General features: G+C 41.4%; 7 protein-coding genes across 9 annotated transcripts in view; 4 read left to right on the forward strand and 3 right to left on the reverse strand.

Moving 5' to 3' along the window:
- Positions 1 to 126: 126 nt before the first annotated feature.
- Positions 127 to 2,031, forward strand: LOC108163197 (6-pyruvoyl tetrahydrobiopterin synthase). Of its 2 annotated transcripts, XM_017298342.2 has the most exons (5): positions 127 to 205; positions 397 to 625; positions 736 to 815; positions 1,381 to 1,526; positions 1,585 to 2,031. In XM_017298342.2, the coding sequence occupies exons 2-5, from the start codon at positions 558 to 560 to the stop codon at positions 1,795 to 1,797; spliced, it is 507 nt and encodes a 168-aa protein (XP_017153831.1). In that variant the 5' UTR covers positions 127 to 205; positions 397 to 557; the 3' UTR covers positions 1,798 to 2,031. The 2 variants fall into 2 exon arrangements, with proteins under 2 accessions (XP_017153831.1, XP_017153832.1); XM_017298343.2 differs by lacking the exon at positions 127 to 205 and having other exon boundaries at positions 227 to 625.
- A 2-nt stretch (positions 2,032 to 2,033) lies between these two features.
- On the reverse strand, positions 2,034 to 10,170 carry LOC108163196 (alkaline ceramidase). Its single transcript, XM_017298341.2, has 5 exons — positions 9,606 to 10,170; positions 6,949 to 7,205; positions 6,730 to 6,867; positions 3,016 to 3,308; positions 2,034 to 2,401 (listed from the first exon to the last, which is right to left on the reverse strand). Exons 1-5 carry the CDS (start codon positions 9,765 to 9,767, stop codon positions 2,313 to 2,315), a joined length of 939 nt encoding a protein of 312 aa, XP_017153830.1. The 5' UTR covers positions 9,768 to 10,170; the 3' UTR covers positions 2,034 to 2,312.
- Positions 3,308 to 5,828, forward strand: LOC108163195. The gene is made up of 2 exons (XM_017298340.2): positions 3,308 to 4,122; positions 4,186 to 5,828. Exons 1-2 carry the CDS (start codon positions 3,740 to 3,742, stop codon positions 5,801 to 5,803), a joined length of 2,001 nt encoding a protein of 666 aa, XP_017153829.1. The 5' UTR covers positions 3,308 to 3,739; the 3' UTR covers positions 5,804 to 5,828.
- A 3,076-nt stretch (positions 10,171 to 13,246) lies between the features above and the next one.
- Positions 13,247 to 15,419, forward strand: LOC108162748 (protein valois). Its single transcript, XM_033394044.1, has 4 exons — positions 13,247 to 13,903; positions 13,958 to 14,334; positions 14,403 to 15,208; positions 15,263 to 15,419. Exons 1-3 carry the CDS (start codon positions 13,364 to 13,366, stop codon positions 14,587 to 14,589), a joined length of 1,104 nt encoding a protein of 367 aa, XP_033249935.1. The 5' UTR covers positions 13,247 to 13,363; the 3' UTR covers positions 14,590 to 15,208; positions 15,263 to 15,419.
- LOC108162747 (ovarian-specific serine/threonine-protein kinase Lok) lies at positions 15,167 to 17,798 on the reverse strand. Of its 2 annotated transcripts, XM_033394043.1 has the most exons (7): positions 17,708 to 17,798; positions 17,277 to 17,581; positions 17,035 to 17,192; positions 16,854 to 16,962; positions 16,336 to 16,776; positions 16,049 to 16,283; positions 15,167 to 15,984 (listed from the first exon to the last, which is right to left on the reverse strand). In XM_033394043.1, the coding sequence occupies exons 2-7, from the start codon at positions 17,470 to 17,472 to the stop codon at positions 15,675 to 15,677; spliced, it is 1,449 nt and encodes a 482-aa protein (XP_033249934.1). In that variant the 5' UTR covers positions 17,473 to 17,581; positions 17,708 to 17,798; the 3' UTR covers positions 15,167 to 15,674. The 2 variants fall into 2 exon arrangements, with proteins under 2 accessions (XP_033249934.1, XP_017153115.1); XM_017297626.1 differs by having other exon boundaries at positions 17,328 to 17,794.
- A 273-nt stretch (positions 17,799 to 18,071) lies between these two features.
- LOC108162746 (condensin complex subunit 2-like) lies at positions 18,072 to 21,056 on the forward strand. The gene is made up of 4 exons (XM_017297623.2): positions 18,072 to 18,178; positions 18,242 to 18,668; positions 18,740 to 20,293; positions 20,362 to 21,056. The coding sequence occupies exons 2-4, from the start codon at positions 18,351 to 18,353 to the stop codon at positions 20,704 to 20,706; spliced, it is 2,217 nt and encodes a 738-aa protein (XP_017153112.1). The 5' UTR covers positions 18,072 to 18,178; positions 18,242 to 18,350; the 3' UTR covers positions 20,707 to 21,056.
- Positions 21,057 to 24,812: 3,756 nt separating this feature from the next.
- Positions 24,813 to 26,133, reverse strand: part of LOC108161398 (short neuropeptide F) — a 45,588-nt gene continuing 44,267 nt past the window's right edge. Inside the window, exon 5 of the mRNA XM_017295647.2 lies at positions 24,813 to 26,122. Coding sequence (XP_017151136.1) covers positions 26,090 to 26,122 — 33 coding nt within the window. The 3' untranslated portion in view covers positions 24,813 to 26,089. The remainder of the gene's footprint in view (positions 26,123 to 26,133) is intronic.

The raw sequence follows: 26,133 nt of genomic DNA on the forward strand, positions 1-26,133 counted from the left end.
AATAATGAAAATTTAGGTGAATGATACCGTGGTTTTGTTTTTAACTTCAGAGGAAAGAAAAAAAGATGGCATGGATCTACAAGAAGAATTTACAATAAATAATATTTTCCGCTGTTTACCTCAAGTCGTTGAACTGTTTAAATAGAGGGTGTTAAGTGGGCTAAGTTCGATTTCTTATCGATATACGAGATATACGTAGACAAAAGTAAATATTGTTTAAAATAATTGAATAAGCTTGCATTGTGTACTGCTGCTTGCCTCAATGCTGTTCAAACGAAACTAAACTAATCGTGCTACACTTTGCATTAGTTCGGCGCAACAGCTGATAGTCGATAAATCACACCGCCTACGACTGCAATTGTTGTTAATAATTTCCTTGCTCTCTCGCCCCCCCAGCCATATAAATACGTGTATTTAAGCAGCAGGTTTTGCATTAAGTGTAAAACAGTGCAAGCGCGTGCAACCACACAAACACCTCTCCAATCAGATCATCGCCAGAACCGCAACAGCAGCCAGACAGCTCCAGGCATCAACGAACGCCAGCCAGCATCCCAGAAATGTCTCAACAACCTGTTGCTTTCCTGACCCGCCGCGAAACCTTTAGCGCCTGCCATCGCCTGCATAGGTGACGACCCCCCGATCCCCAATGAATCAAATCAATTCAGTTGATTCAATTATATTTTGCCGCAGCAATTTAGTTCAATTTATTGACTCGTTCGTTCAATTTCTTTGCAGCCCCCAGTTAACCGATGCCGAGAATCTGGAAGTGTTTGGCAAATGCAATAATTTCAATGGCCATGGCCACAACTACACAGGTGAGTGCCAGACATCCCAACACCCGACAGCACAAAAGCATTCATTTTAATGCATGATTAGTTTGCAAATCGACATCGATATCGTTTAACAACTGGCTTTAATCAGATATAACCCAGTGACGGCTGGAAATATGAGACACAAAAAATACCTAACCATAGAAAACCTTGGCCAACAATCTCGCTTATCAAACTAGCATTCAAGTTCAACGCTCAGAGAGGCATAAAAATGATATTATTAGACGGGGGAATAGATGATGAATGTGGTTGGGAGTGATCAGAGTTTATTGCTTGTTTGGGATATGGATTTTCGGACAATGTTCGTAGGGAAATACAGGAATACAGGCTGGATCGGGGCTTAAGCTAAGGATTCTCCATAAATATCTCCTTGTGTCTTCCCGTTGTAACATCAGCAGGGAACAGGCCTTTACAAACCTCTATTTAAAGACAACCATTCGTTTTTCAATCGATATGGGTATCTAAAACGAACATTATTGAAGAATTCGTGGTCCCATTGGTCCCAAAGGTACTCTCAATTAATCTGCTCCTTCTTTCCTGCCGCTTTCAGTGGAGATAACCGTTCGTGGACCCATTGATCAACGCACTGGAATGGTCCTAAACATAACCGAACTCAAGGATGCCATTGAGGCAGTCATAATGAAGAATCTAGACCACAAGAATCTCGATAAGGATGTGGAATTCTTTGCCAAGACAGTACATTTTATCAGTATCAATAATATTAGCCCAAATAATAATGATCCTTCCTTTTTAGCCCAGTACAACAGAGAATCTAGCCGTTTACATTTGGAACAACATACGGCTGCAGCTAAAGAAGCCCGAACTCCTGTACGAGGTGAAGATCCATGAGACACCAAAGAATATAATTAGTTATCGCGGACCCTATGCACTCAATGGCATTTATAATCCTATAAACAAGCGCATTGCCCATGATTCCTGTACCAATATATCGTCCGATTCGGATTAGAGAACGGAAGACAGACAGAGAGAGAGGTATGTGCCCATTGCCTCACGAATTTTATGTTGGACCCTAATGCTCAGTGCACGAAAACATTCATTTAAACTCAAAAAAAAAAGAAAGAAATAAAGACATTTAGTTTTATACAAGTTATACGAATTACAAAGTATATAGCAATCGATTTTTTATATATATACTATATGAATTATGCAAGCATTATATCCAATAAATTATCAAGCAATACATTGTGAGATATTCGTCAATCGTTTATTAACAATTACATTTATAGTATACATTCTATAATCTATGAATAATTATTATCATTTCGTCTTAAGTTTATTGCTCTATATGGCAGGCTATACTTTTTGGTTTTCTATGGATTATTATTGGCTCTTTGTTTGTGTTGAGCAGGCTAAAAGGCGGTAATTTTAGGCATTCCTTATTCTCCCTTCAACACTAATTTATATCACGTTGCGTACTCGTTTAGTATGTCTATTGTTTAACTTTTGCGGAGACAGCTGCTCCTAGTCCCCTGAAATCTTGCTTAATCCGTGCTTGTAGTCGTGATCCTGCTGCAGGTATAGTCTGCAGTAGTTAAGCCAATCTTTTGTATCTGTGGGATTCAGGCAAATGGCATTTTGAAAACATATTTTGGTTTTTTGAGCAAACTTCTACTTCGGATTAGTCGTTAGTCGTGTGTTAGTAATGATTTGGCTAAGGATTAGTAAGGGGTTAGAAGGCTACAAATCAGGTACGGCAAATGGGACAAAATTAGGAACCCTCTTTCTTTCTCTGGAAGTCTTTGGGATGGACTTATAAACATATCACAGTCTGTTTTGGATGCAGGAAAAAAACACACATTCTGCTAGACTCTGGGAACAAAAACTCTCCTTGGGTTAAGCGGAATATCGTTCTTACTCTTTGGGTTTTTTTTTTGGGATATGTTTTTGCATTCTACACAAATTTATAGTTTTATGTATCCTAGTTTTTGGTTTTTGCACAACAAACCTTAAGGCTTTAACAGACATTTGCTTCTCGCAATACAACAAACCGTCTCCTCAACCGTATACCGTATGCTACTATATCTAAAAAACTGTGCGCTACGATTACTTATTTCTATTGTTTTAACCATATTACGATCTTTAAAGCACATTTCCACTCTAGTTTTTTGGTCATTTGTTTGTTGTTGTTGCTGCTATCCTCAGATGGTGCTGCGTAGAGTCTTACCTGGATTCCTAATGGATATGAATGGTATCCCGAACTCAAACTCGTTCTTTGGCCAGTACTTGAGCAAAGGCTGTCGCTGGGGCAGCTCCGATTCCACATAGAAGTAGGCGAATAGCACGAGGACCGTATAGGCGGCAATGAAGATGAATATGTGCCAGAATCCATGCAGATATGGAAAGTTAATGGACGACCAGGCCTCGCAGAACATACGATCGTTGATCCAGCAGAAGACAGCCACAGCCCACACGGTTGTGCAACGGATGCCCAAGCGATAGACCCTCTGATCGCTGACTCTGTCGGGGGTTAAAAAGAGGCAGAACAACGGCATTAGACGTTAATTGATAAGTGGCTTTGATAACAGACTTCCACGTTAACTGACGTTTGTTTCTTGGAAACTGTCTGTACGATTAAAGTTTCAGGGGTTTCTGAACTTTGGCAAGAAGATAGGAGTATCAATAGCCGATGTTTGAACAATAAAGTGTGATAAAAACGAAAGTAATAGCTGTAGTTGCCTCTCCTAACTTTTCTAAGCAGCAGAAAATGTAACAATCTAATGGCGTCAGCAAATAACGTCATAATAACCATAACTAAAGCTATGGTTATGGATCGAGGCACACGTGCCATACACCTGTACTCTCAAATCATTACATCATTCCCTTAGAGAGTTTTGAAGCGTTGAAAATCCCATTAAGGAGACCTTTTTGGAACAGAATTATGATTTAAAATGTTAGTTCTAGTCATGTCTCAGACAAATGCGGTGTTTCGAGCTCTGTTTCTTACAATATGCCTGTGTTTCTTGCTCAAAACGCATGTAGCCGTCCAGCAAAAATACTTTGTAAAGAGTTCTTTGTGCCAAATACCCTACATCGATCCATTTACTGCCGATATCATGAAGGACTTTGAGAAGCGTACGTTGAAGGACTGCCACAACGACAGCGATCTGGTGACAAGTGAATTTGACTTTAAGCTCAATCAATATCGCCTTCACATACACGAGAATATGGCCAAACGTATTCTGAAAGGATCAAAGGGTAATGCTACCCTTGAATGCAAGTATCAAAAGATCGGGAGAAATGAAATTTATGAGATTCCCGACAATACCTACAGGTAGGTGGATATTTGCAGCATAAAATGTATGCCAGAACCTAATCCAATTGTATTTTCGTTTAGAGAGTTTAAAAGCGTTCCTCTACCAGACAACCTTTTGGTGCCAAAGCACACGGACTTCATGATCACCAAATGCTATGTAAAAGAGCAAAAGAAACCACCGAAACTTCTCCAAACAGATGGCCTGACATTCATCGAAGATCATCTGAGAAAGGAGGAGGCAAAAGCGTATGCCAAACAGCAGCAGAAAAACCCCAAGCCCAGTGTCCTTATCATGGGACTGGACTCCACTTCACGCATGAATCTAAGACGAGCCATGCCCCTGGTCTACAAATTTGTGAGTCAACCAGGATGGTTCGAGATGCAGGGCTACAGCAAGGTGGGGGACAACACCTTTCCCAATCTGTTGGCTGTGCTGGCGGGACACTCCCCAAAAACTCTGGCGAAAATGTGTAACGTGACGAAGAGTGGCTGCCTGGACACAGCGCCCTTCGTTTGGAAAAGATTCAAGAGCTCAAACTACACGACAGCCTTTGCCGAAGACTGCAGAGCGATTAATACATTCAACTACCTTTTGCCGGGATTTCTACAGCAGCCGGTGGACTACTATCTGCGTCCCTTCCTCGTGGCGATTGAGGAGAAGTTTCCCGTGACTAAGGAGTTTGGATTTTCCTTCTGTGTGGGCCGTCGTTTGAGCTTCGATTATGTGTGGAACTTTGGCAAGCAGTTCATCGATCGATTCTTAAAAAAACCCCCCTTCTTTGGTTTCCTGTGGAGTAACAGCTTCACCCACAACTTTTTTACAGCGGCCACCGCTTTGGACGCGCTCTTGCTGAAGCACCTTCATTCCTTTGAGGTGTCAGGACTCTTCAATCATTCAATTGTGATGCTAATGAGCGATCATGGCCAGCGCTATGATACCCTGAGGGGTGCGGCATCGGGATATTACGAGGAACGATTGCCCATGATGTTTATCTATGTTCCGCCCTGGTTCCGTAAGAAGTATCCCCATTTGGTGGCTAATCTAGTTAAGAACCGCAATCGTTTGTCCTCCAACTACGATTTACATATGACCTTGCATCATCTCCTACAAATGGAAAGCACCTCCATGGCAGATTTCGCCAAAAAACACAGATCTGTGGCGTGTCCAAGCTGTCAATCGCTGCTCTTCGAATTACCCCTCAATCGGTCATGCCAGCAGGCCGGCATTGAGGAGAAATGGTGCTGCTGCAATCCCGTTAAGACCCTCGCCAAGAAAACCGACTTTGTAAGGACCATTGGCTTGGCCGTGGTCCAGCAAATGAACGAGCACCTGAAGAAGCGGAAATTCACGCGCAAGTGCCACAACTTCACCCTCAAGAATATCCACAAAATGGATCGCAGGTTGCACTTACCCATGGGCACTAGCACCACGGATAAGGACGAACGTGTGTACATCATGCAGTTCTGGACACGCCCAAAAATGGCGCTCTTTGAGGCCACGGTTCGATGGAACCATCACCAACATAAACTCCATATGGATGTGGATGATCTGAGCAGATTGAATAGGTACAAAAACCAGTCCGAGTGCATTGATGACAAGAATGCAAAGAAATATTGCATTTGTAAGGATAGCATAAGCAATATAATGAGGATCCCCAAAATGATTAGCAAAGCAAAACGTTTTCCAGGGCTAAAATAAAGTTTAAAGTTGTAAAAAAGTCAAATTTCTATTGGGTTTAGTCAATGGTTGTAGATTTAAGAGTGGAATCTGAGTTTATATCTGCAAAACATTTCCCAGGACATGCAGCAGAACTCCTCGGCCGGATTAACTTTGTTTCTGCGTGGCAAAACATATTATGATACAGTAAAACACATCTTAAAGTGCTGCTAAGATAAAAGATACCCCAAACAAACATATAGTAATAAAATAGTTTAAACCATTTTTAGCAGCTTTTTGTCGATGAAAACGCCTTTGAAATTTCATACCAAACAGTAGTCTATCTCTAGGAGATAAGCCCATCAAACCCTTCAACATTTTATGACAACTATAAAACCCACAGAGACTGTCACTCAAACAGTAGTCAATCTTCCATTGTAAAAACCTTCGGTGCGGCCTTAAGTGGGCCAACTTCAGGCTTATCTATACGACACTCGAAAGTCAAGTTGTAAAACTCTAAAACTATTATAATGATTGATTACTAATTGAGAGTTTTCCGCAAAGAGAGCGCAGGGAAAGCCAACAGAAGGCAGGGAAACTGATTGCCAAACAGAATTCAGGAGAAACAGATTTTCATTCAGGAAACAGCGAAACAGCTTTCCGCACACCGAGTAGGGAAGCACCATTTCCGTTTGATCTTTGACATCTACCCCATGATGACACAAAAATATAGTAAAAATTTAACAAACATTGCGATAAGGTGGAACTAATTTCACAATCGATGTGGAGAGAAACAGGCGGTTCGACGCATACGCGTACACCTGTTCCCAGTTTAGATATCGCACACAAGGCACAGACATTACCACACCGATAAGGCGGATGACTGATGATAGATAGATGATTTATGGGGGCTCTGATTCGGCGGGGTTCGTTTCGGGTCAGAGCAAACGTTGGCTGAAGGTGGTTACCTCTGAAGCTCCCTGTAGAGCATTAGCATGGTCGGCACACCCATGAACATCAGTACAAAGGCATTAACGACTGGCTTCCACCAAGATAATGCCGTGGCAGCAATCGCCGAAAGCAGCATGAGCCAACTAAAGGTTTTCCTAAAAGATAAAATAAAATAAGGTGGTTAGGTTTTTGTAGATAGTAAATGTCTTTGTTTTTTTTTTGGCACAGGCACTCACCGATCGTTCTTCACAAACTTGGGATAGTAGCGCTTCGGATAGAACAGCGAGAAGGCCGCCATAAAGACCCAGAGTATGGCCAGTTCGTCAAGCAGTTGGCCAATCAGACTTAAGGTGGCATGAAAGTACATTGAACTGAGTCCAACGACGATTAATAGAAGCCATATCACATGGATGCCAGGGGTCACAAATCGTCCGTACTCCTTGAACAGCATCATCAGCACAGGGGGGAGTAGAATGAATAGGAAATTGCTAAACTGTGGATTGAAAATAAATGGACATTAGAGGTCGATAAAGTAAGGACTTTACAGTGTGACAAACAATGAGTTCCCATTCATGTTCAAAGTTCTTTCATACTCATATTTCCAACCAAAGAATTCTTTACACCAAACAGAAACCCATCCTTTGTCTCCAATGTCTTTATTTTGTACGTGTCATTCCAGCTTGTCACGTAAATTGCAGAGCAAATTCAATTAAATGCAATTAATAACTATTTTGTGTGGGCAACAAAGCGAGAAATGAATCAATTATCACATCTACTATATGGTGGGGAAAGCATTTACATATTCATGTTCTATGGAAATAATTGATAACGAAATGAGGCTAGAAAAGGGGAGAGTCACTCCAGATTGTATCTTCCATATATACATTTTATTACAGCTCTTGACTTTTGTGATTTCATCAAAAGTAAAGCCGCTTTCTTTTGTTGTGGAGTGGAGTGCAGTCAGGGCAGGAGGTCATTCACTTTGCTGTAGCATTAACTCCATTAAAACAAAGGCCAAAATTCGTTTTAAACAACAGTCCCACACAGTCCCTGCCCCTGACGCTTACTCACGACAACGAAAATCAATTAAAAGTCTGACCAACCGACCGATTATCGTTGGCAAACGGAAGGCCCAACCCCCAGGCGTATCATCAGTAATTCCCTCTGCTGTTCTATAATACACCATTATCCAAAAGTCTCCTATTTACCCCCATTTGTCAGAATACACAAAGAATTGATGATAGTGCGTGAACATAATATTACGAGTCCATTAAGTGGCGGTATAATCGTAGAGAGTGCTCTAGATTGATAACCTTTTTGGGGGTCAACATTTTTAAAAACATTGCGGGAATTGTATAATTATTTCTAAGCAATAAAATAGATGCAATTGTTTGTGAAATAAGTGTGAAAAGTGTAGGGTTTGATGGGATATTAGGTTCAAATGTACCTAAAGCGGTTCGTTTTTCTTTAACCAATGATAAACCTCCCTTAAATATGTATCTCTTTGGGTAAACGTCTTCTATGTATATCCTGTCACCAAGTTCCTAAAAATTTAGGCAATTATGTAATGGTCAAAAGATATTAAAGATATTCCATCTATTCCTCCTACTTTCCCTAGGAATAGCCAACATACACATAGACAAAGATCTTTGTCTAACATTTCGAGTGGACTTCATGGCGTCATACGTTTCTTCTTTGTTTATTGAAGCCCCAGCTCTATGGGCGGTAAAGGGTTGTTCCGATTATTATTTGATAAGAAGGAATAAAAGTGAGTGAGGCGCAGTACCGGGTACCATCCCCGTCATATAGCGGGGGAAACTTCAGCAGTGCGTAGTTTAAAAGAAAATCCATATATATTTAGGCTGTAACCCGTACCCCCTGGTACCCGTACATACCCTTCCCTTGAGTCGATAAGAAACTAGAGGCTCCTACAAAATGTCGCACTGCGAAAACCCACTTGTGCATAAGGAAAAACTTGCCCCCCTATAGAAAACCCCTGCCAAAGCGTGTCAAACAGACAGCCTTGTTCTCATTTCCACTTCCGCTTACATTTGTTTGAAAGGGCATGAATTATTATACAAGAAAAGGCTGTAATTTGTGTGATAGAATTTATGGTTGAACAATACACTGAACGCTTTATAATCCTCAAAGATTAAGACATCAGTCGCGTTTTCTTAATTCCACTTTCAACCGAATTCTGCGAAAAAGAAACTGGGAACAAGAAAAATCACCATTTGCATGCACCTCTTCAGCACCTGCCGCCATCCTCTTTCTTCTCCCAAGGCGAAGCGTGGCTAACAGCATCATTACATTCGCATTACATATGGTCTCGCTCTGGCCTGTGGAAAAAGGTCAAGGCCTGGCACAGCGCGTGTTTGAGCTCACACACACAGAGTGAGTGTGTGTGTGTTTGTGTTTTGAGTTCTAGTGTGAGGCAAAATTGCAGCTGCCTTTGTTACAGTAGAGCCGAAGACAGAGACGAAGGGCTAGACACAGGTGTCGAAGTGTTTGATACCCTTTGAGATTGTTTACTTCGATGGAAGTTCTCAGATTTGGATCAAACTTCGGTGGGGCCATAAAAAATCAAATGTAGATTATTGAGTTTTATTATATTATCTTTACAAACAAAATAGTTAACACAAAGAGGTGTTCTTCAAACGATTTTTATTAAAGAAGATAGACGATAGATGTTCTGATCAACAAGAATATATGTATTTCCATTATTTTGTCTTCTCTGTTGGCAAACATCTTCTCGAAGTCATGCTACCCTTTCTGCAAGACTTCAACACAGTAACTAGGGCAAAATCACTCACAAACACACACTCATATGACGGTATATTTATTTACACAACATTTATCTATTATATATTTAAAATAAAATGCTTATACGCACCGTATTCACAAACTCGGCTATATTCGATGATATTAAATAATTGCCCTCACACCAATCAACGGGCGAACTTCCGGGTCTGAGATGCTCCCAGGCTATGGCATAGATGTCCAATAAACCGCCCCCTCCCACACTGCCCAGCCCTCCGCCACCAGCACCACCCATGCTGCTGCTGCTTCAGGTCTTTCTTCGAAATTGAAAGAGTTCAGTTCTTAAATTATTTTATTTGATTGTTATGTGTTATTTTCGCTGTTTTTATGCGAGATGAAGGCACTTTTTAAGTTCTTTGTTGTTGTTGTCGCTGCAATTGGCATAATTCGCGCAGCACTGCAGTCATTTGCGTTTCTTTGTTAATAATTTCGTGACCTGCATTTATTTTGCCGCGCCTCTATTTCGATAATTATATAAGAAACGGTAAATTCTGCTCTAGGTGTTGACCTTCTATCCAATAAATTTCTCAAGCGTACAAAATTTATGCTAATGCGGAGTAACGAAAAAAAAATTTGAACTTGAAAATATATAGCGCGCCAGAACTGACACGACCGAGGGCGAGGAGAACAATAACAAATGAAATTGTTTAACCGTCGTCGGAACAGCTGTTTGACTTATATATCGTTTTCGTATCATCGCTTGGAGTGTATCGATCTATCGTGCACATCTCTTGTAGTCGCATTCAACTACACTTCAGGCTCAGACCGTGAGACCAGATTTAAATATGTGATGGCCAAAGCATGTAGTGCTAGCGAGAGAAATATATCCTTTAGATTATCATTTTTAGTGGATAGGGCACTACAGCAGCAAAGAAACGATCGCTATGAAATAGAGTACAACTTCCTCAGCGCTCAGTGATGGATTTCATACCATACTGCCGATGATTAGTGATTTTCAGGCATACATTTTTATGTCGCGGAGTTTTAAGTTCGTTCCGAAGAGAACATTTGGGATGCGGAGGTTTAAGTGCGCACCGAGAGGCAGAAGGATTCGTTGCGAAGGTTTAAGTGCGCTAAGAAGAGAAAACCGTTGCGGAGGTTTATGTGCCCTCAGAGGAGAAGGTACGTTGCGGAGGTTTAATTTCGCCCCCTGGCGAAAGAGGGGAAAGGTGGGAAGATGGACAATGATGAGAGTGCTAAGAAAATTACAATCTACGAAAGCTGTAAGGTATGTGCTATATAGTAAATGGTCACATGTATTGAATATGAGTTCACGATCGTGTTTACCTATAGACCTTTGGAGCTACTTACCACCAGAAAACAAAGGAAATACTACTCTCATCGTCCAAATACAAGTATTTCAATATAACCGTGAAGAAATAAAAATGATATTGTTGAAGATTGGTTCGTGAAAAATAAAAAAAATTGGCACAGTATATTTAAATTTGTTAGAATTTAATTTTAAACAGTTGAGTTGAACCGAATATTTCGGTAGCAACCAGACTTCGATCTGACCTCATTGCAGATTAAACTAAGATCCCAAGCCTCGTATATGGGCTCTAATATTGTTTCCCAACCCAAATCACTCATGGTTTGGGAGTGGTCACTAAAATTATTATTCCCACCACACGAGCCAAGTAATATAGAGGGCACCGCCAAAGCTCCTCTTGTCATTATTTCTAAAACTTTTTGGCCAAGGGCTGTGACCAAGGACTCAAATTTGTCGCTATTTATGTTATGGGCTATCAAAGGATCCTTGATTTGCTAAAATAGCGTTGCAGCGTTTTGCCGAACATCAGCACTTCGTTTTGGCAACTGACGCGTAAGTTATCGCTCATAGAGCTGGCCAACTCTGAACCATTTTGTAATTTCGTTCCCAAATACGTTTGGCCATATAAGTGGCTTAATGTAGTGTCCGTTAACAGGTGCCTCACCATGGCCTTTACCATATGTCGTTTATCGCATAAAATGGAGAAAATGTGGAATTTGGTTGCACATCTACTAATCATGTCTAGATTGGCCTGGCAATGGTAAGTCACCACCGCCAGCAGGTTGTTGTCATATCCTGTTTTGATAACCTTCTTTAGAATTTCATCAAGAGCCGACCATATTTTTCGCGAGCCTAGGTGCCACTCGTCTGTGACTGGAACCTGTTGAAGTATTCGAAAATATAATGTTGTTATGTATAAGGATAATAACTTACCACACGAATGTACAAATATTTGAATGCCGTAGCTGACACGTTGCTTGCAGCTATCGCCAGCACTTTCCACTTCGGTGTCGGAAGAAATGTCTGTAAATATTTACTTTTTAATTATAATTTGCCGAAGCAGCTGGATCAGGGGGTGGAGACGGTCGAGTAGAACACTTACCAAATGAGGGATATGATAATCATATATCATGATGAAAAAAGGTTCGTTCTGGAAATATGTCAAGTGCGACACGAAGTTTATCTTTCCCTCTAACATTTCCGGTCGCTTAAAAAAGTTAATCCATTTTTTTAGCTCGCCATCCACAAATGGCACTCTTTGGAATGTTCTAAAAAGGTTAAATATTGGGTGAGGGGTGGACCAGCAGCAACGTTAGATATTAACTTACTCCTCCCACACTTCGCCGGCACAGGAACCTGCGCTGACTGGTTGTTGGTACTACCTTCCCTTGTTGGAGATGCCGCAGCTGGAGGCCTGGACACTGCACCTGGTATACCCAGCGGTCGTTGCTGCTTGTAGCAGTGCTCGAGAGCTAGTCAAATTCACCGTGGCCGTCTGCTGCTCCTTGGGCTTCGGAGTGAGAGTACCTTTGGCCTGTACCGTGCCCGTATGCTGCTTCTGGAGGCTTTCCATCTTCACTTCACTTGCACTTGCACTTGCGATTCGATCAGATCGAAATTGTAATACATTATAATAATATAATATAAATATAAAATATATATATAAAAATATTCTTTTGATACTATTGAATCGATTCTGCCAACGATTCTGCAGCCCTGGGCAGAAGATCCGTTATGTTTTGGCGTCGCCGTGGAAAAATGCAGGAAATAAATGGTGACCACGGACGGACGGAATTTAAAAGTGTCTAATTAGAACTTAATGAAGCACAGCGGTCGTCAATGTATATGGGATCCTGCTGCAGAGCGGCAGTGCTGGCGAGCGCTTGCTGAAAAAGCAACGCAAACAGGAGATGCTAGCCCTAGATCCCAAGAACAACATTAAAATGACGGTAGAAGACAGCATTCACTTGGGGCGAAACATGAGAGTTTTTCCCTTGGAGTCTGAAAATTGGCACCGACGATCCAGACGATCCTGATTATGAAGATATATTAAACATTATAATAGACAAGGTATGTATTTATGATATTGGTATATATACATATGTATTTATGGGGATGCATTGAAAATTTCAGGTGGAGCCACCAAACAAGTATGAATTTCGCGAGAGCAGTCTCACTCCACCCCCTCCCATGGACAGATAACGTTATAAACCAAAAGCAATACATTTAACGCAAACTATCTGTTTGCGAGGTGTCTTAAATGAAACATTTACTGCCACAGACTGAACGCCACAGTTAACATATTAAAATCATTTTGGGATCCAATTGCGAGCGTTTGTGTGTGTTGTGTGTTTCCGTTGTGTGCTTCCAGACTTGACTGGATTCGTACTTGAAGTATTTCGAATACGATTGAGTTGCAAACCATCGCAAGATGCATCGCTATATCGATTTAGCAATCGGGCCGCAGATTTTCTTTTTGCCCATCCCTAGCCGCCACATTGGCCTTCTTGTTGTGATTTTTATTTTTTTTTGCCCCCGCTGTTAATTTGTTTTCGAATAAAATGTTTCCCCAAAAATATTCGGAGCTATATCGCAAGCCTGATAGCCACCAACCGCCATCAAACATAGAGCTGGCCGGCAACCTCGAATATCCCAATCTCAACGCTGCCGATCTGAGTGCACGCTTGGAGAATCTTTCGATTCGGCTGCATAGCTGCTGGGACAGCATTACCGTCAACGAAGAGAACCACTTTGTTCTCGCCACCAATCGCCGAAAAGGTTGCGAGTGGTGGGGCGTGTTCTTTGGCCACTCGGAGGACAATGCGAAGCACATGACCGAGAAGAATGCGGACTTCAAACTGCAGTCAACCCACACGGTGGACATTGTTCGCTATGCGGAAAACAACGTGCTGCTGGCGGCACTGGGAGATACCAAACTGCAGGTCTGGTCCACATACTCAAAGGTGCGGAATCCCGTATCCCCGTATAGCCTTTTTATGATCGGCGAATCTGCAGCCCATCCATCGGCCATTAGCCATTTGAGTGTGTTCAAGGCGGATAAAAAAACGGTTGTAACCGCATCTCCAGATGGTACAATAAATGTAAGTTCTATAGGGACTAGAGATTCTTTACTCACCTGGAACGCTTTCTTTTAGATTTGGAACTTCGCTGGGGCAGATCTGGAGAGCTCTTACCGCACAAATTATGCCCACACGGACAAACTCACGGGCATGGCCACACCTGTGAGCACTTCCGACCAGTTTGTTACCTGTGATCGTGGGGGTTGTGCCCGCATTTGGGACGCTCGTGCCGTGGCACCATCTTCCATGACCCTCTACAACGACACTACTCATATGATAAGCTTCACCTGTGCCGCCTGGGCAGGGCCCACGGAGCTCCACGGCGATAACTACATTTACTTTGGTGATTTCGATGGAAATGTCCATACCATAGACATTCGTGTACCCAAGAAGTTCCAAGAAACGATGGAGTACTTTGATGACAGCATTATCTCACAGCTTTCGATCAATGGGTGCGGCTATAGATGTAATATATGCTAAGAAATGTACGGTAGAGCTAACCATTTTCCTTTATTTGCAGACCCCATTTGGCTGTCATGGGCAATCAGCCTGCTGGCGTGAAGATAGCCAAAATGAATGGAAGCCATGAGATTATCTATACAAATAAGGACACGCATGACCGTCTGACGGACGCCGTTTGGACAGATGCACAGACACTACTTACCATTGGACATGGCCGTAAAATGGTCAAACACATTATACCTTAGGTTTTTTTTTTTTTTTTTTTGTAATATTTGACCTGTCCTGATTCAAGTGATATTTGTTTACCATTCATATACAAGAAATGCACTTTAGTTCAAGGGATTTGTATTATATTAATACAAATTCGTGAATATATTTTTTTTAAGAGTACTTTTTTTCTTGTTGAAAGAAATGAACAGAGAAGACGAACAACTTAAACATTGTCTTGAGACTTGCCTGTAACACTGTTTAACATAATAAATCTAATCATATATTCTTTAAACATGGCTCAAGAACAAAATAGCTTTATGATTTTGTTGGAAAACACTGGAGATGTATCCTTTCTTTTATTTTCAAACCAGTTTGCTTAAGGAACATAAAAAAACACAAGATTCGACTTTAAATGTAAAGATTACCAAATGCTTCAACCAAAATAGTTGCCTATTTTGGGGTCTATTACATTTTTCTTTCAACTGTTAAAGAAAACGTTTAAATGTCTAATAGAAATTCTTTGTTAACTTGACAAAAATATGACACAACTACTGCTAATAGAATTTACTTATAATTGTCATATATAAAAATATAAATTCCACTTTCCATAAATTCGTTGTATAAATTCAAAATCTTTATTTCAAAGTCTTTCGGGTAATTTGCAACCAAAAAGTCAGATTGTAATTCTAATTAATAATTTGTGTTTAGTTACTAAACAATCAATGCGCATCATCATTTGGAATGGTCTTATATGATCTGATCTGAACAATGCTTCAGTTTTGGTGTCTTTGATGTCCTGTCCTGTCAGTGGGGGGATCCTTTACGCAAGCAGCGTTATGTAAAAGGCCAAATACTGGGTCATCAGGAAAAAACATACCATTCCTTAAGGATATAATGGTTATCTTATGTACAACTAAATGCCAATCACCAGGTCGATTTGTGGCTATCTTACAACAAACAAAACGTAAAAACTAAACAACCGCAAAAAAATACTTGATTTGGAAACACATTTCACGCAAAAACAAAGCGTATCGTCTTGGCTGCGGCAGAGGGTTTTTTTTTGGGGTGGGAAAAATGTCCTCTTAATTTTTCCAGAAAATTAAAACCTTTTCCCGCTTAGCTATCGCCGCGAACGCTTGGTGGGTGGCTCCAGGAAATTATTCTCCACCTCCTCGATCTCCATGCTGTCGAGTTTCATTAGCTGCTTGGCCTTTTGTAGCACTTTTGTGTCTCGCAGCCAATTGGCTTGCAGTACATCATCGATTGAGGGTCGCTTCTTGGGATCCGTAATAAGCATTTGATTTATCAAGAGCTTGGCACGCTGCGATATACCCTTCCAGGCAGGGTGTCGGTAGGCAAATTTACCCTTTTTTATTTGCTCAGCTGCTGGAGAGCCGTACTCATCGGAGAAGGGCAATGTGCCACTGAGACTGCAACGGGAGAAAGCCATTAGAAGCGTTCTTTAGACGGGTATACAAAAAAAGATTATCCCACCAGGTAAACAGAACCACACCCAGGCTCCAAATGTCCACCTTCCTGGTGTAGGCCTCTCGTCCGCCTGTGATCAAAACCTCAGGGGCCACATAAAGCGGCGTGCCACAGAGTGTCCGCATCACAGAGTCCTTTTGTACAAACTTGCTTAGCCCAAAGTCAGAGACTTTGAGAAGTGTGTCCTCATCCCCCGACTCTAGCAGAACATTATCTGGCTTCAAATCGCGATGTGTGATGCCTGGAGAGAGAGAAAATCAATCAGAATCCTTGAAAATGTTCCCGAAACCCACCTCTATCGTGTAGATATTTAACAGCATGGCACATTTGGTAGAAATATAGTTTTGAGGTCTCCTCCGACAGCAGTTTCTTGCTGATGATGCGATTAAGTAAGTCCCCACCGCGCATAAACTCTAGGACCATATAAACCGAGTCCGGTTTATCCACAATATCATGCATACGCACCACACAAGGGTGGGTGAGGTTTTTCATAATCTTTGCCTCATTGAGAACCCTCTCGGGATCGCTGAGATTCGTGCTGGGTCGTGCACTGCCCGCCAGCATATTTTTCTTAACAATTTTCATGGCAAACTGTTGGCAGGTGCGGGTCTCATACACCAAACGCACCAGACCGTAGGCCCCCGAGCCCAGTTTACGATTTACAGAATACGTTTTGGTTATCTCTTCGGGCAGGCCGATGGCCTCATTCGGGCTGAGATCCTTGAACACAAAGGCTACAAAGGGCGGAAGCAGGTGCAAAAATTAGTTGCAAATTTCACTCTGACCCTCCGCTACTGGCAGATCCCCTTACCTTTGTATGTGGGATGGGCAATTGATATGACATCGTCGTTTTTCAAAATGCGCATGTTATTGGTGCCAATTTTTTCATTATTCACAAAAGTCCCATTGCGTGAGAGGTCCTTGGATAACAGGAGAACAAAAGATGAGGACTTTAGGTATACAATGGTAGGGTGCACCCATAATATATCTACCTGTATATAGACCGGATTTGTCAGCTCACAATTTGCCCGCTTTATGATAAAATGCACTTTGGAAATGCGCGTCAGGATTTTCTCAGGCAAATCTTTGAGGGTCAGGACCAAGTCATTCGCCTCTCCACGTCCAGCCTTGAATTCGTCATTGTTCAGATCTATTGGGAATACATAGTACATAGATTAAAACATATGATAGGACTGTTTAGGATCACGAAGAACAAAGACTTTTGGATGGTTACCAACAGAAAAGGACGAATGCGTATACACTATGCGGTAGTTGGAGCTCGTACCCAGCGATTTGATTTTGATATTCTTTCCGTACAATCTGCCCCACACGATCCTCTCCATCGGTTGGCTCTCCACCTGCGTCCAAATGTTGGATGCCTGGCTCTGCGTGGCCCCTTGGGTCCCGCCTTGTGTGCCGTCGCGTGCCATTATTTCAAGCGCAATTCTCCTTTTGGTCGCAGGTTTCTTGGAATAAACTGCGCAAATGGGAAATGTTCTGTTATCCCTGCTACTCTCACACACACAAGCACACGCAAAACTATTTGATAAAAAAAAATAAGAATGGGACACAGCTTTCAATTTGGAAGGCACTGCTTTATACGATTTTTAAACATTTATTTGGATTTTAATTAATGAATTAACTAATATTTTAACTTTTTCATACAAAAACAACGATAAGTATCAACAAAAACGACATTGAAAGTGCGCCCGACGACGATCTGCAAATTTGTGGTTGTGTGTGTGTGTGATTTGCCGCCATTCAGGGCTGCAGAGATAACAAATATAAGTATCGTATCGATGTCGTGCACAATTGATCGTAACTATCGATAGAACTTTGGAAATGTTTTGACAATGCACATAATTCTAATTTTTGATATTCAATTTGTATAGATCAATAAATAGAATTGGTAAGAAAAAATAATTTCTTTTATTTCTGACTTGCCTTACGGTTATGAGGAATTTTTAATTAATGAATTTCGTTTATTTATTATGCCAGCCCTGAGCGTGTGAATGTTGTTTTCCAGCCCTGAAATGTTAAGCACTCACTCTCCATCCCTAGATTGCGGCGTCGTTTGAAAGAAACTGTAAACCAATACCAACGCAGCGATCAAACGAAATACACAAAACGAAATTGGTAAAAATAAGCAACAAAAGTTATAGAAATTGTTATAGAAAAACTATATTCTCTCCTTGCAAGGCGGACAACAGCATTTGGCGTCCCCTTGTGATTACGCAGACCCAGGCATTGGTATTTTCGTTAATTTTGCGCGTAAAATCAGCGACCAGCAAAGAGGCATCGATCAATCATGACGTTGCCTCGCTCGGAGACGCCACTGCGTCGATCTGCAGTGGGCAGCTACCGGGAGAGCATGGCCCGGGACATAACAGTGATCAATGACGACGAGGCCGAGCGGCGGGAAGCACGCCGGCGAACGTTGCTGGTGCAGCAGGACACGCGCAAGAGTTCAGCTCTCGAGTCCATCGAGGAGAACGAGACGATACGCTCCTGCGTGGATCTGTACAACTGCAATAAGCTCAGCAAAGACAATGCCTGGCATATGTCGTTGATTGATTCGCTGGCCACTCTAATGGATCGCCATCACAAAAAGCTAAGCAACTTCAAGGTTAGTTTTACTCTTTGCCCCTCTGACCAATCTGCCTCTGCAGCCTCTAACCTACTTTTCTACATTCACAGATGGCTGGCTCTTCGCTGGAGGCCTCGTCCAAGGTCTACGGCCTGCGTGTAGACTCAATCTATATCGATGCAATGCGTATATCGGCGGGCTTGAGTGCTCGCACATTGACGGACAAACAGATAAACGATGCCGACGCGGATGATGAGGGCTTACCTGAAGGACCTCCAGGTGATGGCGAAGGTGGCGATGCTGCTCCCAGTCAACAGCAGCAGGCGGCACCTAAGCCCAAGCGCCAGAAAAGGAATTTATCAACGTTGACAAAGAACAAGGAAACGTTGAATGCCCGTTTGGACATGGTGCCCATGCAGGATGCGGTTTTTGGGAAGCTCAATTCGACGGTGGGTTCCATCAATGCCTCCAATCGCCTGATGCACAACATTCTGCCCAGCGTGGACTCTGAGATGCGCCTACGCACGACCCACAAATTCTGGGATTCGACGGAGGAGACGGATGAGCTCATGGACAGCGAAACGCTGAGTGCTGGCACCAAGGAATGGACCAATGAAGAGTTGTGCAATGCGGAATGGCTGCCTAAGCTGTACAACCATATGGACAAACTAAATCTGCGGCCACTCCACACGGGCTACGTGATAACCAGTGCTCCCAATCCCAAGCCCCAGACGGGATCTATTTCAGAGGCGGCCCCCACATATGATGACGATGATGAGGGGCTGGACAATGCGGACGACTTCGGTGTGAATCCCACAGATATATCCGTGGCCTTTGATATGAACGCCGAGTGTGAGCCCATGCCGGATATGGAAGCAGGTCCTCCCATTATCCTAGAAATACAATCGAATGATTTGCAAGAACTCACCGCCGAGGAGCAGACGGTCGTCAACAATTGCCGCCGTCTGAGGAAAACGGCCGAATTCATTGACGACTTGAGGCCAGTTGATGGTGTCACTAGGCTGGACTACTCCTACAGACCCATGGAGCAGATCTCACAGTTTTGGGCGGGTCCAGCGCATTGGAAATTCAGGCGTACTCGTCCGCGCACCACTCTGGCCCAGTCGAATTGTCCTATGGATGCTGTGACTGCTGCCAAACCAAAGAAAACGGCGGCGGCGGCCGCCAAGCGACGCATGAAGGAGGTGCAATATGGAAAATTCAAAGAGGAGTTATTTCTGCCCCTCGATGCCAATATAAAGCAGCGAAAGGTCAACTATCAAAAGAAATGGGATGCCCGAAAGCTGGTGCTGCCCACGAAATTCAACTTTGAAGCGGATTACTTTTTAAAATACGATTCGGCGCCGAGTATAAAAGTTAGCCAGAGATTTGGTGAAGCCGACCTGGATGAGGGTATGGGCAATGATATGGATATGGATGGGGGCTCACACCACGGCGATGCCGACATAGAGCTCTTTGACAACGAACATTTCACCACAGATGATCCTGTCATGAACCGAATGTCGGGAGCGGGCATTGAAGATCCCATGGACATGATGAATGTGGATTTATGTGAGGGTATGCCCAGCCAGAGCCAAAGCATGCATGTGGGTCAGGATACAATCGTGGAGATAGCCACCGAATATGAGGGTGCACCGAAGCAGGTGGGTCATTGGAGGATATGCTATTCCCAAGGGTGTCTAAACTTATCACTTATTTTCTTCTTTTTCAGGTCACCAAAGTGATTGTGCCATTCGCGAGGCGCGCCAAGGTGATCGACATGAAGAATCTCAAGAAAAGCTGCAATTCTCTGATCCAGAAACAACTCCTCAGTCCTGTCGATGAGGCATCGATACCCTCCCACCCAGTGCCAAAGGAAGAAAGCTACGCGAAGGGTACCGCCAGCTTCCAGGAGCTCTACCGAACGTTGCCTGATATGTTGAATGCCAAAATGAAAGATTCTCTGTCCCCATCGGTGGCCCTCTATGCGGTTCTCCATTTGGCCAACGACATGAAGCTGCGACTCATTCCACAAGAGAATCTAGAGGATTTTCAAATCCGGCAAGTTCTGGATTAACATTTAATGACGAAGTTTTTAATTGTGCCCCCAATTAATGTGTTTCCTTAAACTGACGAATCGTATAGTAAATGACGTACCCTCTAGCATTGTATCAGTATTTCCCATTACCACCCTCCCAAAATGAAAGTCAATCTTACCTTAATTTTAAGCACATTTTCATTCAACAAACGAAACGAAACGAAGCAGGGCTCATCTCCAATGTGTTCTCGGATGATTTTTTAGTTCTATCAGTCAAGCGGTACCCCGTGTTAAGTTCTAAGATTTATAACAATAGAAATGTGTGTGTTACCATATAAACAATAAAATATTTTTGATATGTGGGTACAAACCTTACCATATTTTGAAAATTTTGTTGAGTTTGTAGTACATGGAATTATACGTTGAACCCTCACACGCACCCACTACCACCCACCGCAGGGCTGACCGAGGTGAGAGAACTCGCATTACAGTAAGAGTAGAGGAGGAGGGAGAGGGAAAAGGTGAGCCAAAAACCAACGTCATTTCCAATAGGACTCTCCACTTCAAACATCCCTTCTAGATCTCTGATCACATGGCTGCATCTAAGCCTCTATTACTCCCACACACTCTCACCAACAGGTGTCCAAAGGTATTCTCTTACCATATTCTTGTTCTAAGGAAATAGCGATCTAAATGGAAAAGAAGCAGCGGGAGAGAGAATGGATGAGCGAGCTTCAATTTTTCGGTTCGTCTTGCACGCGTTCAATGTCAGCTCCGCGTTCTTTTGCCGGTTTCGGGTCGCGAAAAGCGGGAAATTTGTGTAAATCATTCGGAAAATATTGTTGTATAATTTTGTATGGTGTAGTGAAGAACATCAACATTCCTGTGATTAAAGTGCTAAATCTAAGAAATTGTGCATGTGTCTGGTGCAGGGGCGAAGCAATGGCAATAAATGGCAAGAAAAAGGCAGATCGTGGGTACAAAGAAGCGGAAATATGTGAAAGTGCAGTGCAATAAGTGTTATATGCATTTTAAAGACATTCAAGCATTATTTCATTCATTTAGTAAATTTCTCTTGTGCAAAAAGCAGGGAAATGACCAATAAGGAACCAATAAGGTACCGTTATGTCGGTGGTGGCACGAGGTCTTGCGGTGCATACATATGTACATATGTGTGCGTGTGTGCAAATGCAGAAAAGCAGAAAAGGCGTCAAATGTATTGCGCTCCCTTTCTTAGTCTTCCATGAAGTAGGCGGAGAGAAGATGAAGAAGATCAGAAGGGCCTACGTGACTTCGTCGGCGCTCTCCTGGCAAAATGTCTCCATGCAAGGTGGGCGATTGGAGATGTCGCTCTGTCTCGTTCGGGGCTTGCAACAGCTTAAAATATGCGTGTTTCCTGGGAGTCCTACACTAATGGCTTGTCTCATTTTAATGAAATCAAAACTGATGCTATTATATCTCAGGCAAAAGGTGAAAATGGCGCTGGAAAAGAAGCTCACAGATGGAAATGTGACAAGTGTGTAAAAGTGCAGTGTATCAGTTTTTTTTTTTTTTTTTGTATGCGAGTGCTCTTGGTGCCGTTACGTTTGTGTCGTTTCGTAAAATTCGGAAATCGTCGTGCGGTCCCGAAATCGTACGTTTTCGTCTCTTTGTTCATCGCAACCTCGTCACGAAATCGGCTCCCCCTTGGAGAGTGAAAATGAATTTTGCAAGATCAAAAAGAGAAGACAATAATAAAGAAGAGGAGCCAAAATAACTTTAATAACGGTGAGTGGGACCCTCTCTTAAGTAATAAAATCTCCTTATTGGAGACCTTGTCTTTTCAAAGTAAATTTTCTCTTAAATCATTTTTTTCCCTAGACAAGCTTTCCGTCTCGCTGTTCTTCTTCAGTGTCATGTGTCGTCTTATCCTCGGCAAAACCGAAAAACTTTTGCATTAGTTTTTGTGGGGGCGACGGTGGTAGGGGGTGCGCGTCTCAGACAGAAGCGGAAGCAGTTGTTACCATTGTTTGCTGTTGTTGTTGCTCTTTCATTTGCATATGCACATGTGGGCAGGGATTCGCGGGGCAGGCAATGGGAGGCAAAGCAATTCCGAAGGCGTTTGCAAGCATTTTTAATCGCAAGTTGTTTCTGTCGCGGCCTGAAGATTGTTTTTGCTTTTTGTTTTTGGATGCCCTTCAAGAGAGGGTATAACTATTTTGGAATGATAAATGAAAGAAAAGCACAGAAGGGGTTTCCAACCGATATAGAAATTTCCTTCCATCCGTCCGTGATCAAAATCAGCTGACTATAGCTCCTGTATAAAAGTTGGATTTTTAAGGATATTTAAACATTCGGCTCCCAAAGTTTCCTTCCTCCCTTCTGTAGCGCGTGTGTGTGTGACACATTTGTACCGTTTTCTCGCTTGAGAGTATGCGTGTGTCCTGGAAAACTTTCGTGTATTTGCAGAGCGCTTTTAGGCGACGTTTTGCAAGCGTATGTCTGTGTATGTGTTTTTAAGAGTGTGTGTGTAATTGCATATTATTTGCATAAATATTTACCAAGTACTAAGTAATGTAATGCTGTATCTCACACACATACATACTATATACCGTTATACCGTATGTGCAACAAAACAGAAAAAACATTTAGACAGAACATTTAAAAACAGGTCGCCATAAAACTTTTGACATTAGCAGCAAAAAGATGCCAGAGAAAAGTCAAACTCTCAAGAGTTAAATGTGTGGATCTTATGTCGCATTTTGTTGGAATCTTTGGCTATTAGGATGTTTTTGTGGTTAGAGATTTAAATACGTGAAAATCAGGAAAAAGGAAAAAATAATGCTTAATGGCGGGAGTTTTCTACATTATTTTTTATAATTTTTAAAAATTTGCTTTCCGCCAATTAATAGTTGAAACTTTGTAACATTTATTTAGACAGAATATATATAACGAACTAAAGTTAATTATCCACTAATTTACTCCTACAACTACAACTATTAAAACTTTCGGAGCTTACCAATTTCATGGGACAACTTTTCATGAATAAAAAGCGCGATTGCAGTGCATTTTCCAACTTTTACCTGCTGGCTGTTGAACATCAAATGCCATCGAATGACCCAATAAAAGTGCCAACAATTATCAACTTGGATTCCCACAGCGTCGGAAGACACCAGAGCAAGAGTGTGTATCCTCTGCAACACGATTACGGCCACAAATGTGAGAGAATTACGCCAGAAACCAAACAAGAAACAACAGGGAACTCTGATGAAAATGGCAGATGCGGACAAGGAGCCACAACATTCCGGCAATGAAAATGGGCAAAGACAAACAGAGACATTTACAGGTGCTTTCCACCTGTGGGGGCGAACCCTTGACACAGACCCAAACTCCTGTTACATTTTGTTGTTTGTTTTTCGTAATTAACTTTTCAACTCCAAATGCGGTGCTGAAATTTCTCTCTCTCTCTTCTGTTTCTGTAAATGGAGCCCGTTTTATATTTTTTTTAATCGCATTTGACATTGTAAATTCGACACGAAAATGCACTCAATTGCGTGTATTGTATTAGGTTATGGTTGTGTGACACTTCTGTATTTTAGGACAATATTAGGCAATTCGGGAAACATATTTTCGATGGTTGTTGCACAGCAGAAAAGAGTTATGCTACACATGAGAAATTTGCTCTGATTTTTGTGATTTTATGGCAGCGGTCGGCATGGCCCTATCTTCTGGGTATAGGATAGTGCGCTCCCGTTCACGCACACATGTATAACAGGGATCGGAACCATAGAATAACAGTTTTGTTCCGTTTCGCGAATGGGAGCGTGCCGATCGCTGCCTTATTGAGTTGCGATTTGCAACTTTTTTAGTGTTTTTATTGAATTACCTTTTGGTTTCTCCATACAAAGAGGTGTTTTCCAAGCTATTTTCAACCTACTTCTGGGAAGATCTGATCTGAAAGGTTTTCCATTATTTTTTATAAGCCAAAATCCCTATAGTTTCCTCCGAAATACACCGAAACCGAAATGAAATAAAAACACTTTGAATTTTTGACTCCTTCAGAGTTTCACCGTAGGTATTATAGGTATTTATTATATATATATATATATGTATATATATATAGCATATAGATCGAGTAAAATATGTACGCGTTCATTTTGTGTGTGTGTGTGTGTGGGTGTGTGTGTTACTCTTATTTACATTTACATTCATATGATATTTAAGGGTATACATATATATATACTGATAGACTCCGTTCTCTGGGCTCTCTGTCTGTGGGGGAAAGTGTTTTTGTTTTTTGCTATATGTTTGCTGTTTTTGTTAAACAATAATTTCAATGATGGTGTAAATTAAATATACAAAAGTGTGTGTCAGAAACAACATTCGATTGTATCTTTTTTGTGTTTTTGTTTATGTTTGCTTGGATTTGTTTAAGTAAAATACATTGATAAAATTTCATCCGATATATATATGTATATCTATATAGTCGTATAATATAATAGTTGATACACACATACACACATATGTATATAGTATATAGAATTCTTTTTTTAGCACACAGAATATAACAATTGTTGCAGTAATACATCTTTCTTTTCTTTCCTTCAATTCTTCTTTCGCGGGGGCCTTTCTTCCATGTTTTTCAAACATTTTTTACCTTTTCATATAATTTTTATTAAATCGAAAATTTGTTCACTGACAAATTAAATGTTTATATATTTTTTAAATATTTTTATAGATTTTTCTTTTGTTTTTATAACAAATTTGCGCTAAGTTTTAAAGGTGTTTTGTAAGTTTTTATATTTTTTATATACATTTGAGGCTAGAAATTGTTTGGGGGATCCTTTTTAAAGATTTTTTTTTGTTTTTATTGAGCATAATAGGAATTTAGGGAGATTCGAGGCAATTAATTAAAAATATAAGAAATAAAATAACGGAAATGCTTTATATTTTCATTTTGTTTGTCAAATAAACCCACCCAAAATTTATATGTATTTATTTAAAAATTTTTTTTTTTTTATGTTTATAATCTTGTAGATATCTTTTTTCTGTTTTACCTGCGCGGCGCCTTGTGTTAAAGTTTCATGGACAAATATATATATATATATATATTTATTTAGGTTTTTTTTTTGCTGCTCAAAAACCGAATGTTAGACATTAATGGGTTAATCATATGTTTAATATATATAGAATTTATATATGTGTTTTTTTGTTTGTTAAATATATGTATGTATTTCTCAGCCATTGCCTCTGCTCTTTCCTCCTCTCTCTCTCTCCGCTCTCTTTCTCTCTACTTAAAAATTCTCTCAAAAACTGTTTTTTTTTGGCTTTGGATATTTCGACCGTTTTTTCTAGCTTTCTTTTCTTTTCCCATCATTGGATGTCCTTGCCATTGTCCTTTGGAGTTCCTTTCGCCTTGGCCATGAATATCTGGTATAAGTATTTAATTTTTGGGAGCAATTGAAGAGGTTTCAATCTGTAAAGAAA

This window comes from Drosophila miranda, chromosome 4 (assembly GCF_003369915.1).
Source record: "Drosophila miranda strain MSH22 chromosome 4, D.miranda_PacBio2.1, whole genome shotgun sequence".
In the NCBI taxonomy this organism is placed as follows: domain Eukaryota; kingdom Metazoa; phylum Arthropoda; class Insecta; order Diptera; family Drosophilidae; genus Drosophila; species Drosophila miranda.

Bases quoted from the DNA above. Each gene is read 5' to 3' on its own strand.
- LOC108163195 (XM_017298340.2), top strand. From the start codon at position 3,740: ATGTTAGTTCTAGTCATGTCTCAGACAAATGCGGTGTTTCGAGCTCTG. The intron at 4,123-4,185 runs GTAGGTGGATAT...ATTTTCGTTTAG, and splicing joins ATTCCCGACAATACCTACAG to AGAGTTTAAAAGCGTTCCTC.
- LOC108162748 (XM_033394044.1), top strand. From the start codon at position 13,364: ATGTTTCCCCAAAAATATTCGGAGCTATATCGCAAGCCTGATAGCCAC. The intron at 13,904-13,957 runs GTAAGTTCTATA...GCTTTCTTTTAG, and splicing joins CTCCAGATGGTACAATAAAT to ATTTGGAACTTCGCTGGGGC. The intron at 14,335-14,402 runs GTGCGGCTATAG...CTTTATTTGCAG, and splicing joins TCACAGCTTTCGATCAATGG to ACCCCATTTGGCTGTCATGG.
- LOC108162747 (XM_033394043.1), bottom strand. From the start codon at position 17,472: ATGGCACGCGACGGCACACAAGGCGGGACCCAAGGGGCCACGCAGAGC. The intron at 17,193-17,276 runs GTAACCATCCAA...TATTCCCAATAG, and splicing joins GCATTCGTCCTTTTCTGTTG to ATCTGAACAATGACGAATTC. The intron at 15,985-16,048 runs GTGGGATAATCT...CTCCCGTTGCAG, and splicing joins GGTGTGGTTCTGTTTACCTG to TCTCAGTGGCACATTGCCCT.
- LOC108163197 (XM_017298342.2), top strand. From the start codon at position 558: ATGTCTCAACAACCTGTTGCTTTCCTGACCCGCCGCGAAACCTTTAGC. The intron at 626-735 runs GTGACGACCCCC...ATTTCTTTGCAG, and splicing joins GCCTGCCATCGCCTGCATAG to CCCCCAGTTAACCGATGCCG. The intron at 816-1,380 runs GTGAGTGCCAGA...TGCCGCTTTCAG, and splicing joins CCATGGCCACAACTACACAG to TGGAGATAACCGTTCGTGGA.
- LOC108163196 (XM_017298341.2), bottom strand. From the start codon at position 9,767: ATGGGTGGTGCTGGTGGCGGAGGGCTGGGCAGTGTGGGAGGGGGCGGT. The intron at 6,868-6,948 runs GTGAGTGCCTGT...TTTATCTTTTAG, and splicing joins AAGTTTGTGAAGAACGATCG to GAAAACCTTTAGTTGGCTCA. The intron at 3,309-6,729 runs GTAACCACCTTC...AACCCCCGACAG, and splicing joins CTCTACAGGGAGCTTCAGAG to AGTCAGCGATCAGAGGGTCT.
- LOC108162746 (XM_017297623.2), top strand. From the start codon at position 18,351: ATGACGTTGCCTCGCTCGGAGACGCCACTGCGTCGATCTGCAGTGGGC. The intron at 18,669-18,739 runs GTTAGTTTTACT...CTACATTCACAG, and splicing joins AAAAGCTAAGCAACTTCAAG to ATGGCTGGCTCTTCGCTGGA. The intron at 20,294-20,361 runs GTGGGTCATTGG...CTTCTTTTTCAG, and splicing joins ATGAGGGTGCACCGAAGCAG to GTCACCAAAGTGATTGTGCC.